At 39.4% G+C, this 16,361-nt stretch overlaps 1 protein-coding gene across 2 annotated transcripts in view; it reads right to left on the bottom strand.

Annotated features, from left to right (window-relative positions):
- Positions 1-10: 10 nt before the first annotated feature.
- LIPA (lipase A, lysosomal acid type) overlaps positions 11-16,361 on the bottom strand; it is a 37,353-nt gene continuing 21,002 nt past the window's right edge. For both annotated transcript variants that reach the window (XM_017653358.3, XM_017653359.3), the window contains exons 7-10: positions 13,262-13,408; positions 12,343-12,414; positions 3,501-3,572; positions 11-2,627 (exon numbers count right to left, since the gene is read on the bottom strand). In XM_017653358.3, coding sequence (XP_017508847.1) covers positions 2,394-2,627; positions 3,501-3,572; positions 12,343-12,414; positions 13,262-13,408 — 525 coding nt within the window. In that variant the 3' untranslated portion in view covers positions 11-2,393. The remainder of the gene's footprint in view (positions 2,628-3,500; positions 3,573-12,342; positions 12,415-13,261; positions 13,409-16,361) is intronic.

Consider the following 16,361-nt stretch of genomic DNA (forward strand, 5'->3'; position numbering starts at 1 on the left):
ACCATAACACTCCCAAACACAAAATAATTTTATTTGGAGATAATATCAATAGTCTACATCTTGGTCCTTAATAAAAGTGAGGCTTAGGTTAAAGCCTTCGCCACGTCCTCCCCATGCCTGAGGTTCTGACCACTCATTTACTTATTAAGCACATTTTTACTTAAAGGTCACATTGAGGCACAGCTATTCTTTGAGATTATTATTAATTAGGCAAGAATTAGTCATGATCCTGGATAGAAATATCACAGACACGGTTGGTCTTACCCGTCCTCAAATTATCACTAGCTCACACATCAACAAGGCTCTCTGCCTTTCTCAAAGGGACTAGAGGAAGTCTCCTTATGAAAAAGCTGGAAGCAGAGCCAAGATTGCCCTCTCATGGCAAATGAGAAGAATGACTTTGTTCTCAATTGGGACTTCATTGGTGGCTTTGCCCATGTAAACAGTATCTTAAGAGTTCCAAGTTGGCAAAATATTAACTAGTCTTCTTGTCCCAGAGGCCTGCAGAAATCTTTGTGCCCTGCTCCAAAGAATATATATCAAATCCAGTTGAAGAGAATAGAGTCAGTTTCCCCAGTTAGTTGAAAAACAATTAACCTGTCACAGATTCCTTGAGAGACACAAGCTCCAATTGTGTTTTGCACCCTTAGTCCACGCTGAAGCAAAGCCAGTTAATGCAGCCAGGGTTTTAAAGATAGAAAGGACTTGTGTGACCATGTCAGGAGCAAGAGGCCACCACCAAAGGTAAATGTGCAATGTAACCCAATGTCACAAGAACAGCTTTGCAACATCTCCACCTCTAGACTGGCCCACACTCTGAAGAAAACTCCCCAGAGTAAAGTTTGGAAAGGAGGGGAAGAGAAAAACATGCTAATAAAATGTAAACTCTACAGAATGCAGCCCTTGCTCATGTTTATCATCTGTTGTGTGGGAGCTTCACTGAGCACAAGCCCTCAAAGGACATCTCTGGGCACTACCAGGGCAGCAACAGGCCAGGGAAACCAGGTCACCTATGGCACTGAGGCCGTTCTGTTAAGCTCTCTCCCACCACCAGGAGTAAGGAGGAGGGAGAGGAGAGGAGAAAGGAGTGTTAAGTCCTGCCAAAGGAGAAGGGGAAGTACAGAATGGCTATTAAACAAAAGAGGGCACACACTACACACACACATCATGAGGCTCACTGAGATGTACTGAAAAGTTTAAAATGTCACAAAGTAGTACACTGTCTGCACGTTAGCCAAAACCAAGTGTATATTATTGCAGCTAAAGTAATTATATCAGAAAAAAACATTAGTCATCATTCTGTCCAGCTGTCAGTATTGTAAGGAAACAATGCTGCAAGAAAAACAGGTTAAATAAGGGCTTCCTGACTTAGGGCTGCAAATCATGAGTATTAAAATTATGGACACATACAAATGAAAAAAAAAAAGTCACCATTGAAAAGAATCCCTGAGCTCTAGTATTAAAACATTCACATTTCTTTGGTATGAAACTGAGTTAGGACCCTCCTGATGTGCACCCTCAGGGCCACTGCTTCACTCATCACCAGGCTACAGCAGCTGGTTAAGAGTGTATTAATTTCAGGAAAAATAGTGGAATACTCTCTCCACAGGACTTTTCTTCCCCAAAAAAGTGGATTTATAGCTTACCACAGAATTTAGAGTTCATGAATATAGATAGTTGAATGTATCACTCTTTAAGCTACTTAAAATAACTGTGCTTTTAAATCAATGCCATGTATTTTTGAAGACTCCCACAAATTATTTTGCTTGGTTTGAGCAATGTAAGCCTTTGCTAAAGAAATGCTATCACAGTTAGGTTTGACAAAATTCATTATAGAATCTTTACCACTAGGCACAGCTGGGGTGTCACTCTACTTGACTCTGCACCTTACTGCACAAGAACATGATCAAGTGTCATTTAGGTTCCAGATACAAGGCCACTCAACTGGAGAGCCCTTTAAGGCAAAAAGATGAACACTGGGCACTTACACACCAAGCTTTTTTCAAGTCAGTGTCAGATTATTTACCAAGAAACAACACAGCTTAAAAATTCCACACTTATGTCAATATGTATCCTATACATGGGGAAAAAGGCAATATAGTATATTTTAAGTTATAAGGATGAACAGAATGGTTACAGCCTTTTGCAAATCAGTAGTATTATTAAAAGACTCTCTAAGCCTATGATTGAGATACTAGCTTCATATTCAACCATGATTTTTTTAAAAAGTGAATACATTCCCTAATCCTAACTAAACAGAACTGGGCATCTTCAATATCATAATTTTCTGACTATACAAATAGCAAAGACCTGGGCAAGAAAAACAAGTATTTTAGAGAAATTTAGCAAACAAATATTAACATGACTTGATCATTGACTTGATGGTAAATTTCTCACTGGTATTTCCTCATTAGATACACTATTTCATTATAGAGCTGCTGAGGGGCGTCCAAGCCCCAGAGAAAGTCGAGATGTTCCCACTTAGGAATTTGCTTGTTGTACACCAAGTTGGTGATCTGGGACAGTAAGAGGCTCATGTCCTTGATGTCCGCTAGCCAGTCCTGACCTCCGCTCCAGACAGCAGTCGGCATGAGCATGTCTCTCACCTTGTAAGTGGGAGGGTAACTCTGTAATAAAAAGCCCACAGAAAGCTTTGTTGCTGTCATTTTAATTTACAAAAACACAACAATCTCCATTAAACATTGGTTAGTAAATTTGACCTGAGAATAAAAGACTAAATTTTTAAAATCACTCTCACTTCACTTTTCAAATTACTATTACCAGAACAGAACCAAGCCCATGAGCAAAAATAATGGCAATTAACTATTAGCAAATAGCTTGTCACCCAGAGCTCAGCATCATGTTGTCCTCTGGGAGGAAGGCTCTGTGATCCCCGGTAGTAGATGTGAAGCGTTAGAACCAAGAGGTTGGGAAAGGGGTTTGGAATCATACCTTCCTACTCTCCTTCCCTCTGGGGTGTAACACATGTCATAGATGTTCTCCAAGGCTCAGTTGCCTCATCTTTAGTAATAATAATTATAATAATCACATCTCTGTCACAGAGATATTGTGAGAACTAAGTAAGAAAAACATGGGCAAAGTGCCTCACATTTTAGAGCACTTAGCATGCCAAAATGGTCAACTTATTCGCATCTAGAAGAAAAGGCTCAGGCTATGTAATTTGGTCAAGGTGTCCCAGCCACCAGGGAACAGACCTAGGCTTGTCTGACTCTGAGGTCTGTGTTCTGGATCACTATGAATGACATATGACAGTGACAGCTGTTGGCCAGGGCCAGGGAAAGGACAGAGAGGAGGCCAGTCCACAGCCACAGCTGCAAAGCCTGAGTTGTTCTGGAACAGACTGAGAAAACAAATGCTGTCTAGTTGACTCTCACAAATACTTCCCACAGAACCAGAGCCCAGCCAGATTCCTCACAACTCAGGCTTCCTTGAGGGGTGGTCCATGCCCATTTTAATTCTAATGACTTCAAAGACTTTACCTGGTTGTAATGAAAATAATTCTTGGCACTGCTTCCCCAGTCAAAGGCTTGAAACTTTTGGAATTTAACAGCCTATAAAGAAGATAATTTGGAAAAGTTATCTGACACAGAAGTCTAAGATAACGTAACAGGTTGCTAGCATTAGCCATGTCCTCAGAAATCAGTGTTACACTAATACCTAGATTTACTCTTCATTTCCAAGTATAATTTATCATAAACTGCTATTATTTTGCTCTCCTTACTAACCGACTCTATTTCTCACAGTAGCTATTACATGACACAGTAAAACAGCTACACATACATGCTGCAAATGAAACTGGATTGAAGGATGGACCTGTTGTATAAACTTTAGGCTTACATTTTTTACTGAAATTTGAATCTCAAACTTTTTCAAAAAGTTAACTATCTTACTTGGGAAAGAGATACATATTACATATAGTATATGGATTAATATGTATATATGGATTATTATATACTAATGTATGGACTGATTTTAATATATTGGTTATGTAAACATATTAATGGTATATTAACATACTAATGTGGATTAATATAAACACTATATAGTTTTATTCATATATGAACATATTTGTATATATTATATATAATCTCCATGTTTTCTATTTATCCACTCTACTTATTTAGTATTTTAATGATTTTATTTAACACTTTTCCTTGAGTCCCAGGACCAGTATAACCATCAAATTGTACTACACATAAGCACAGTTCTAACTAGTCACGAAATGATATTATTGTGTATGGGATTTAAATGTGTGCATATTTAGAATAGTATGATATAAAGTTATTAAGAGTCATTTATTTGTACATTTTAAAATAATGCAAATCCATACTTCCTCTATATCCCCAAATTAAAAATATGTCAAGAACTAAATCCAAAGCTGGCAAAAGTCAAATGACCTAGAAACTGCTGCAGCTTTGGCCAGATGGTGGCACCTGGTAACAAAGAAAAAAATCTAAACATTCTTTGTCAGATCTGCCTTTGACTTATGTGAAATTTCAGGTTTTCTTGCATAAAATTCTACTGTTTGATGTAAAAAAGTCAGGTGACTTCTGCAGGAAACATGTTTAGCATCTGCTTTTGCCATTGCAAATGACAGATATTAATAACCATGGCCTGCTTAACAAGCTGGATAAAATATGAATTTCTGGCACCTGCTAGTCACTAATTGTCAGTGAAAATATGTCAGTGCACGCTCTTCTGCAGCAGTGGACAGACATCCACTCATCACTTTCTCACATGTCTTTCAGCATTTATGCAAAGCACCCAGAGTGTGTAGAAGATGAAGGAAAAACTTGCCTAGGGCTCAGACTAAACCTCAAACCTGACTTTTGTGCTCAGATTCAAAAGGCTTCAACACTCCACTTGAAAGGGTATCTTGGGAGGAGGTAAATGAGAAGAAGACTATTTATAGTAACAAAAACATGGAAATGAAAGTCCAATACTAGATATTTGGTTAAACACATTATGTTACATTTAATATACACAATAGCATGCCACTTTTTGTAAATATAAATACAATAAAACAGAAAAAGAAAACAATAATATGCAGAGAAAAAAAGTCAGCCAACAAAATAAAACATGTTAACTATGGTTATACTTCTGTGATAATCATGTGTGGATAAAGATCAGAAGAAATGCTTATGTTAGGATTGATGGTTTTTAAGTGACAGCTAAGAAGCTATTGTTAGGTCTTGAATAGTAATGAAAATGTAAATAGTTACAGCTTTTCTAAAGTTCAACACATATCAGATATGCCTACCATCTGACCACCAAGTCTACTTTATAGCTGTAGTTTCTGTTACCTAAGAAAGTAATTTGCTTAATGTAAAAGACAGAACTCTAATTCAAGAATATTTGTCCCAGGATCTTTTACTATTGCAAAAAAAAAAAGAGAGAGAACGATAAAAAACTATCATAAATAATAATAACAAAACTCAAAGCACCAGAAAACTGTCCTCAGTAACAAATATTTTTAAATTTAGTTATTGCCTTTGAAACGTATTTCTGATGATGGCAGAGACTGCTAATTGCCCCCCAAAGCTTTTGCCAGGCACACCAGGGTAGGAACCACATCCCTCACATGCTTCCTTCCTGTGGGCTGGAGAAGACATGGGGGTGACCCAGCTTCAACCAGGCACAAGAGAACACCCCAGAGATGGCAGAGCTAGAGTGAAGAGGGGAACTGGGTCCCTGCATGACTTCTGGGAGCAGTCACACTCCCTCCGCCACATGCCTGTGCTACTGATGTCCAGACTGTATTATCAGAAAGCCAAACTGCTTACATAGAAGCTGTATTTGGGGGTCTCCAATACAGGAATTTATCCTGTATCTGAAAAATAGAATGCTCTTTAATTAAATACAAAATAAAGTTACCAAAAAATGCATGTAGCATGTTCCTGCCTTTGTAATGGAAACAATTATACAAAAAAATTGTAAGATTATACTGAAAGAGTTCAGGATATGCCACCCCAAAATATGCCACTTTGATATATTATTTTTAGTTTGAGACACTTGAAAAATAGCAGATGCATAGAAGGTACTCAGACCTTCCTTCTTCTTTCTAAAAGCGAGAGAGGAAATTCTCATGTAAAAGAAGCCCTCCCTATACCTGGAGGAGAAACATTCTTACCACTAGAGAGTAAAGGGAGGCTGAGAGAAATCTACAAAAAGACCTTGTTAAAAGAACTCTTACTTCCGGTGAGTCTCCCTATACATTTCAGTTACCCTCCACCAATGGCTATGCTTTGTTCCACCTAGTACACAAGCACTTGGCCTAGTTAGTTCTCTGGCTCATTTTTCTTGGGACAACTCCCATGTACATGTCAATAGTCTGTATGGTTTTCTCCTGTTTGTATGGTAATCTCCTGTTAATGTCAGTCCCAGCCAGAAACCCTAACAGGGTAAAGGAAACATTTTACATCACCTACAAGGCCAAAATACTGACAGTCATTTTCCCCAGTGGTAAACATACGGGTGATGGACTTTCTTCCTTGTACTCAGGTATTTTTAAATTATTTTATAATGAATGCATATTATATGTATAATAAAAATTACTCTGAATGTCTTTTTACAATACTTTAAATAACCTACCTAATGTATATTTTGGTTTTGTTTTGTTTTGTTTTGTTTTGTTTTGTTTTAAGCAGTAGGTTACAAATAATAGAGGACAACAGATCCTATGAAGTACTTACTCAAATACAGATACCAGAGAATCCCCAAGGAATTTCGAGTCTCAAAAAGTGCTGGGTAGGTCTGAGAATCTATCTTTTATAGCACCTTAAGTAATTCTGAACAACACTGTAAAGGTATGTTTGGATCAGCCTTCTTCAAATAGGAGCATGTACCTGGCCTCAGGGACCTGCTTGCAAAGGGGGCTAGAGATACTAACAAGAGTCCCAGCTCCGGAAACTTGTGAGTTTTGTAAAAAGAGTAAGATTTGTAAACTGAATTTTAAAACGCAATAAAGAACTAGGTTTTAGGACTATTAAAAACTGAATACTACAGAGAAGATATAATACCCATTCTCCTTAAAGTTTTCCAAAAAATAGAAGAGGAGGGAATACTCCCAAACTCATTCTATGAAGCCAACATCACCCTAATACCAAAACCAGGCAAAGAACCCACCAAAAAAAGAAAATTACAGACCAACATCCCTGATGAACGTAGATGCAAAAATACTCAACAAAATATTAGCAAACCGAATTCAAAAATACATAAGAGGATCATACACCATGACCAAGAGGGATTCATCCCAGGGATGCAAGGATGGTACAACATTAGAAAATGCATTAACATCATCCATCACATCAACAAAAAGAAGGACAAAAACCACATGATCATCTCCATAGATGCTGAAAAGCATTTGACAAAATTCAACATCCATTCATGATAAAAACTCTCAACAAAATGGGTATAGAGGGCAAGTACCTCAACATAATAAAGGCCATGTATGATAAACCCACAGCTAACATCATACTGAACAGCGAGAGGCTGAAAGCTTTTCCTCTGAGATCAAGTCCAAGGCAGGGATACCCACTCTCCCCACTGTTAATTCAACATAGTACTGGAGGTCCTAGTCACGGCAATTAGACAAAACAAAGAAATACAAGGAATCCAGATTGGTAAAGAAGAAGTTAAACTGTCACTATTTGCAGATGACATAATACTGTACATAAAAAACCCTAAAGACTCCACTCCAAAACTACTAGAACTAAAATTGGAATTCAGCAAAGTTGCAGGATACAAAATTAACACACAGAAATCTGTGGCTTTCCTATACACTAACAATGAACTAATAGAAAGAGAAATCAGGAAAACAATTCCATTCACAATTGCATCAAAAAGAATAAAATACCTAGGAATAAACCTAACCAAGGAAGTGAAAGACCTATACCCTGAAAACTATAAGACACTCTTAGGAGAAATTAAAGAGGTCACTAACAAATGGAAACTCAGCCCATGCTCTTGCCAAGGAAGACAGCCAAAGCAATCCTGAGAAGGAAGAGTAAAGTGGGGGGGATCTCGCTCCCCATCTTTAAGCTCTACTACAAAGCCACAGTAATCAAGACAATTTGGTACTGGCACAAGAACAGAGCCACAGACCAGTAGAACAGAAGAGAGACTCCAGATATTAACCCAAACATATATGGTCAATTAATATATGATAAAGGAGCCATGGACATACATTGGGGAAATGACAACCTCTTCCACAGCTGGTGTTGGCAAAACTGGACAGCTACATGTAAGAGAATGAAACTGGATCACTGTCTAACCCCATACACAAAAGGAAATTCGAAATGGATCAAAGACCTGAATGTATGTCATGAAACCATAAAACTCTTAGAAAATAACAGGCAAAAATCTCTTGGGCATAAACATGAGCGACTTCTTCATGAACATACGTCCCTGGGCAAGGGAAACAAAAGCAAAAATGAACAAGTGGAACTATATCAAACTAAAAGGCTTCTGTACAGCAAAGGACACCATCAATAGAACAAAAAGGTACCCTACAGTATGGGAGAATATACTCATAGATAACAGGTCTGATAAAGGGTTGACATCCAAAATATATAAAGAACTCATGCACCTCCACAAACAAAAAGCAAATACTCCAATTAAAAATTGGGCAGAGGAGCTGAACAGACAGTTCTCCAAAGAAATTCAGATGTACAACAGACACATGAAAAGATGCTCCACATCGCTAGTCATCAGAGAAATGCAAATTAAAACCACAATGAGATATCACCTCACACCAGTAATGACAGCCACCACCCAAAAGACAGACAACAACAAATGTTGGCGAGGTTGTGGAGAAAGGGGAACCCCCCTACACTGTTGGTGGGAATGTAAATTAGTTCAACCATTGTGGAAAGCATATGGAGGTTTCTCAAAAAGCTCAAAATAGAAATACCATTTGACCCAGGAATTCCACTTCTAGGAATTTACCCTAAGAATGCAGCAGCCCAGTTTGAAAAAGACAGATGCACCCCTATATTAATCGCAGCACTATTTACAATAGCCAAGAAATGAAAGCAACCTAAGTGTCCATCAGTAGATGAATGGATAAAGAAGATGTGGTACATATACACAATGGAATATTATTCAGCCATAAGAAGAAAACAAATCCTATCATTTGCAACAACATGGATGGAGCTAGGAGGTATTATGCTCAGTGAAATAAGCCAGGCAGAGAAAGACAAGTACCAAATGATTTCACTCATCTGTGGAGTATAAGAACAAAGGAAAATCTGAAGGAACAAAACAGCAGCAAACGCACAGAACCCAAGAATGGACTAACTGTTACCAAAGGGAAAGGGACTGGGATGGGTGGGAAGGGAAGGATGAGGGCAGGGAAAAAGAAAGGGGGCATTATGATTAGCATATATAATGTTGGGGGGTGCTTGGAGAGGGCTGTACAACACAGAGAAGACAAGCCGTGATTCTATAGCATCTTACTACGCTGATGGACAGTGACTGTAATGGGGATTGTGAGGGGACTTGGTGAAGGGGGAAGCCTAGTAAACATAATGTTCTTCATGTAATTGTAGATTAATGATAACAAAATAAAAAGAGTTTAAAAAAAGACTGAATACTAATTATTCAAACAAAAAGTAAACTTCCAAATGTTCTATGAATAGAAAGGCCTTTTAGGCCACCCTAAACTCCTTGGAAGGAACCTCCAAATTTCATAGCTGAATTGTGGGCCTCAGCCTTCCAGCATCCAGGCCCCACACACCGTGAGCAGACACCTCTCCCATCAGGTACCAGGGCTGCCTAATAGGCAGAGACCAGGAGCCCTTGGCCAACAGCCCAGAGGAAGGAGAACTGGAGAAAGATTCTATGCAACAGCGGTACAAAGGGATGGGACTGTGCAGAAGGGCAAAGGGCAGGCTGCCTTCTGTAGTGAATCTGAGGTTCAAAACTGTTCACAAGGCACATTCCCAGTGGTTTGAACCTTAAACCACAAGGTCACAACTGGGCCCAAGAGTGGCACTCTGAGACTCAGCCTACGGCCTCTGACCCCAGCCAGCTGCTTCGTAAGAGAGGCTGGGACAAGAGCAGAGTCATGGATCGCCACCCAACCGAGAGCACGCCCAGTGGGGGCCTGCCATGGGACCATTCATAACATATGACAGAGCGGTCCAGCAGTCTTGGTTGCCAAATTCCCAAAGGCTCCCGGTGGGGTCCAGTGGTCCTTCGTGCTTTGCAGAGGCAAGTGGCATGTCACCTTGGGCCACAGTGGTCACTAAGCTGGCACGCAGCTCAGCACCTGCCTCAGCTCAGCTCACCTGCTCCAAGCTAGATGGCATTAACTCCCAAGTGGACAGAAATGGGGCCTTTCTGAAAATGTCCACCAGGTAAGAGGGCCAAAGTGCTCCAAAAGGCAGGGATATTTTGACAACAGGGTATACAGAGAAAACAAGTAACAATGAACATAAATGCAGCTCAAGAGAAAAGCAGGGGCCTGAAGGAACACTGGTGAATTTGAGGACTTTGGAAGATTTCAGGACATTGAAGGTGTGCCTCTGCACGTCATGACCTCCCTGCACCCCAGATTCCCCTCTTCTGAGCCACAGCCAACTCAGGCAGAGTCACTGACATTTAACACTGGGCTTTACAATCACAACAAGGAGGCCAAAGGCCTCAGGCCCAGCATGCCCGGATCCTTAGGGATGAGCCCAGGGAGAAGTGAGTGGCACTCCCAATGGACACAGTTCCTGGGACAACTGAGGAAGGATACAAAAGAGCTGGTGATGTCCCTGATCAACGGTTCCCAAATCCAGGTGGGCAGAAGAAACTACTGGGCAGCATTTTTTTTAGAAATACAAATTCTCACCACTCAGAACTACTAACTAATGCACATGACAAGTGGATGAGTCTCAAAATGATTATGCTGAGAGAAGCCAAACAGAAACAAGTATATTCGTATGGGACTAGACTTTTATCACACTCTAGAAAATGTAGACTGACCTTTAATGATGCAAAGCAAATGGTGGCTGCCTGGTAATGGGGGCAGGGAAGGTGGTGAGAGGAAGGGGTTGAAAGGGGGCATGAGGAAACTTTTAGGGTGTAGGTATGTTCCCTGTCTTGACGGTGGCGATGGTTTGCAGGTATATACCTATGTCAAAACACACTAAATCATGTACTTTACCTAGCATAGGTCCCCGATACCCTGGCAAAGCTCTTTAACATAGTCGAAAGTACAGATTCTCCAGTCCAAATGAATTCTAATCTCCATGAACAGGACACAGTAATCTGTTTTTAAAAGCCTGGATGGTAGCCAATCCACCAGTTCTACCACAAACCAACTCCCCTTACATTTCTTAAACAATATTTTATTAAAAGGTATACTTTTAAATGCAACTCACATGATTCTGTTGTAGGCAGTGACTGCCCAGTGTCTGGAAACTGTATCCAAGACACTCAGAGCAGCTTCTTTGGAGCTTAAATGGTGAGTTATTTCATATTTAAAAGAAGTTAGGGGAGAGAAATTGTAAAAGAAATATATCGTGATGTGGAATAAGTTCCTAACATATTGTTAGGTGAAAAAAAAGTAAAAGAAGAGTAAGTAGAAGAAAATAAATTAATCTATTTCTAAAACTATTATTTCTATTTGTGACTTTAACCACTTCTTTCTGAAACTGGTATGCAGCAAGAGGTATAGAGTAGAACACAGAGAGACATTTCAGGTCTTTGAGTATACATTTTCTATCTCATGTAGAATTACAGAATGCTTTAATTTTTTATCTTAAGAGAATTTTTTTTTGCCTGTATTCTCTAAACCTTCTAGACTGAATGTGCATTACTTTGGTGATGTGTGGTAAAACAATAAATACGATTTGAAAAGCTAGTGGCTCCCATTTACATCTATGACTGGCTTAGCTCCAGTTTATTCAATGATGTTTCAGGCATACTGTGCTCATGGGTTAATGCTGAAATGGCAGCTTCTATCTCTGAAGTTGCTATAAAATCTTGCTCTATGAAGCAAAACAGAACTATAATAAACCTGGAACTCAATGAAAAACTGGTGGGGAGGGGAAAGAAAAGAAAAAAAAATCAATCCCCAGAGCTGTTTGGTGAACTCATGCACACAGTACAGCATGTCCCTGGGAGGATAACAAAAGTGACACAAACACAGGACAGGAACTCGGGACGTGGAGGAAGGAAACAAGCTCAGCTTTGTAAGTAAACCGTCTTTGTATTTGGGATGAGCTGGCAGACAGGTGCTCGGGGGAATGGATGCCTGCATATTGAGATCTTTGCGTGATTTTTCTAATGCTGATTTTACACAAACCCCAGATGCCCTCCTGGAATGCCTACCTGGCTCCAGTGTAATATGTTTTGCACAGAAGTTCCAGCAGGAGAGTGTGCTACATATACAGACACTCTAGACTGCAAAATAAATACATGGAAACAAAGAATGAATACAGCATTAAGGAGGCATTGATAATACACATATGCTGCACTTCATAGTTAAAAACTACAGAGGCATAGCCTCAAATACATGAGATTAAGGGGGGGATTCTTTGACTACAGATATGACGACTAAAAATATGTATAAGAATGTACACACAGAATATATATGAAGGAAATATAGCAACATGGTAACGATGGGGTTGCACGGGCTGAGATTACTGGTCATTGTAGTTTTATTCTTCATAGTTTTTTCAATTTCCAAATTTTTATATAATAATCACACCTTGCTTTCATCATCAGAAACAAGAAATTAGTATCAGTTTTTAAAAATTCCCTAGAGTTTTCATTCCAGAACTTTAAAATATTTTCTCAAAATGCAACATTTCAAACTACAAATATATTTAGAAACACCAGCATATTACTGGCCAAGGATTTACACTGTATGAAATAAATGAATTTACACACACACAGGTGTGCGTAAATGGCCATTCCAAAGTTAAACACATTTATGGTAATTTTTTAAAAGAAAGAAATCTCTAGAATAAATACAAATATTGGGACTTAAATTATGACAGATCCCCTCATTTGACAGTTTCCATATAGGTACATGTAGGAAGCTGACAACGGCCGGCCTGAGGACAGCAGCAGATGGCACTGCAGGCACTTGACGGAGTTGGTTCCTTGGCCTCCTAAAACTAAAGATCTTTTAGAGTTCTAAGGAGGTCATTCCTGCCTCTCCCACTTCCCCCACAAAAATAAGCACATTTACAGATAAAATAAAGTTACTGAAAGTTTAAACAAGTCTTACTATAAACTTACATACCATATTTAAATTTCTCTCATTAAATCCACACAGAAGAAAAAAGATATTGCCACAAAGCTCCTTCAGAACGACATGTGTACAAACATGTGTACTCAGCCACTTCAAAAATGCACTCTGAGGAAGAAATTCTTTGACCCCAAGTAAGTCCTGCAAAATAAAAAGAAGTCCAAGAATGTCTCAGCACTTCATTCTGGTACACCGGCCTCCATGACCTACCTCGGAAGCAGAGATACATGCCAAGTGTCTCCACAGATGGTCTCAGGAGAGAAATGGCAACAAGGGACCTTCACACTAGGAACATATGTTATGTTTATGCAGTATGCTTACTAAGGTAAAAACAGACATTATAAATATGTACTTCAGGACTCAAGTGAAGAAACGGAGGCAGAAAATCAAGTGAGTTCATAGCAGACTATCGTAGAGGGAAAGGGCCTTAATGACGACTCATCCCAGTGCCGTCCCAGAGATCCATCTGATGCTGATGGATGGAACTGAACTGTGATTGGCCAGCAGTGTGTCCGCCCAGGATGCAGACAGACGTGATCCAATTCTACTGGCAAATGGGCCAATCCTGCCTTCTTCCTATTGTTTGTTAGTACTTTTTTTAAACCAAGTTATTGTTTAAACTTTGTGTTTTATTGAAGAAGACACATTAATACAAAATTTACCATTATTTTTAAATGCTCAGTTCAGTGGCATTAAGTCCACTCACATCGTTGTTTAACCATCACCACTCTCCATCTCCAAAACTCTTTCCACATCTCAACTGAAACTTTGTACCCACTAAATAGTAACTCCCCATTCAGCTCCACCAGCACTGTCTACATATAAGTGAAGTATTATTGGAACACAGCCACTCTCACTTATTTACACATTTTCTTTGGCTGTTTGGTGCTATATTGGCAGAGTTCAGCAGTTGCAAGAGATCACATGGTGCACAGAACACGATTATTTACTATCTGAACCTTTACAGAAAAAGTTTGCCCACTCCAGGTCTATATCTGCCTTGACCAATGGCCATGGAACCTGTGTCAAGTATTTCTGGGGTAACCACTATGTCCTCAGGGCAGTCATTCACATACTTGTGCAATAGGAAATAGGAAAAAGATCTTCCTTATGTTGAACCCAAATGTGTCCCCTTATAATTTACACTTTTGCTGATGCCTACCCTCTGGAGAGACAAGAGTGAAAGTCCAAGCCTGCAAAGGCAGTTTCATGGGTTGGACCGTGTCTCCCTTATAAAGGTATGTGGAAGTCCTAATCCCCAGTATCTCAGCATGTGACCTTACTTGGAGATAGAGTCTTTATAAAAGTAATCGAGTTTAGATGAGGTCATTAGGGTGGGCCCTGATGCAATATGACTAGTGCCCTTATAGAAAGGGGAAATTTGGGCCCAGAGACAGACACTTCCATGGGAAGATGAAGGCAGAAATTGGAGTGATGCTCTCACAAGCCAAGGAGCACCAAGCAGACCACCAGCAACTAGGGGAGACACATTGAACAGATTCTTCCTTGCAGTCCCAACAAACACAGGTGAGCATGAAAATGCAAATGAGTAAAAGAGCAGAGCAAGAGGAAAATTCCACCCTGCCCCGAGCGATGGTTGAGCTCTGAGACCTGGGGCAAACTGGAAAGCTTATGCTCAGCCTGGTGTGTGCCACTACTTTGTGCTACACAGCTTCCTTTTTTCCCTAAAAAAAACAAAAACCAATACCAAAATTTAGATGTTAAATAATCTGCCTTTTAAAAGGTGCAACTAATTTAAAATTATAATATTGCATGATGCAATTCTATACTTCTGGCAAATTTCATCCACATGCACTCAGCCTGTGATCTGCCAAATGACCAATATCTAAAGGCAGATACTAGGTCTCCTTGAATGTTCCTCTTCTCCAGACTAGTCACACTAAGATGAGGTGGGGAGAACAAAGAAGTAAATATCACATGCAGAGAAGCTCATGTGACAGGCATCAGCATTTAAAACTAGCTTTGAGTCTATGTAATGGTCACATGTGATAAATACATATATTTTTGAGGTTCTCTACTAAAAATAGGAGAATGCATCACTGACTTAGTGACAATAAGCCAAATTTTCCTTTTGACCGACAAAGAATGGGAAGTTGACCTTGTACCTTGTAACTGTTAGCTGAAAATGACTGTGGCAAACTCCACTGAAAATTATGACAAAGCAGCATAGTATACACAGAAAAAGAAAAATTCACATGGGTACAGTCTTGCTTATGTCAATGTTATCTTTATAATGTATGCCTTTGTATTCTGAGAAAGAGTTAGGATACTTGGCTTCCATGGAAGCAACATATACTTTCCAGAGCAGCTAATTCAAAGGTTTTAGGAATATACATTCACTGTATCACTTTCCCAGGATAATAAAAAACACGGTTATCTATGATTCCCAAATACCCATCTGTTTAGCCCACTTTAGGCGATGTAGGTGCTTTATAGAAGCACAGATCCTGGGTCCCACTCCAGGTTTAACAAAACACCAGCTTCAAGGAGGGGAGCAAGAGTTTGAATCTTTACAAAGCTACTAAATCACAATCTCCAATGATTAAATTAAATTTGCATCATTCCTACAATGCAGCAATTTCAGCTCTCCATAGAAAAGGGCACAAGGATGCAGCAACAGTCAATCAGCAACAACCTAAGGGTCTACGTAGGGGGCAGGTTAGGTAAGTGGTAGTTCCTCAGAATGGAAAACTTACTATGTAGCAGTTAGAAAGCACACAACAGTTTTATTTTTTTGATATGGTGGCTCTCAAATGAGGAGAAAATGCTATCAATATGCATAGTGGATACGATCTATATTAAAGCAAAACATTTCTCTCCAAACCTAGATATGTAGGTAAATTCATTCACAAGCTCTACAGGAAAAGACCCCAAACAGTACTATGCTAAATCCTGAAAAAAGCACCAAAAGAAGCCTTGGAAGTTGAAAGGTGTTTTATTTGTAATTTCTGAATGTTTTAAAATGAAAACTGATGATTCAATACCCAAGGTGTTAAAAATAAATTTGGTTAGAGGGTCCACATCTTATCTACATGTCTGCCCACAGGTGCAGAAAATCCCATTTTATGTGAGA

Source organism: Manis javanica, chromosome 7 (assembly GCF_040802235.1).
Source record: "Manis javanica isolate MJ-LG chromosome 7, MJ_LKY, whole genome shotgun sequence".
Classification (NCBI taxonomy): domain Eukaryota; kingdom Metazoa; phylum Chordata; class Mammalia; order Pholidota; family Manidae; genus Manis; species Manis javanica.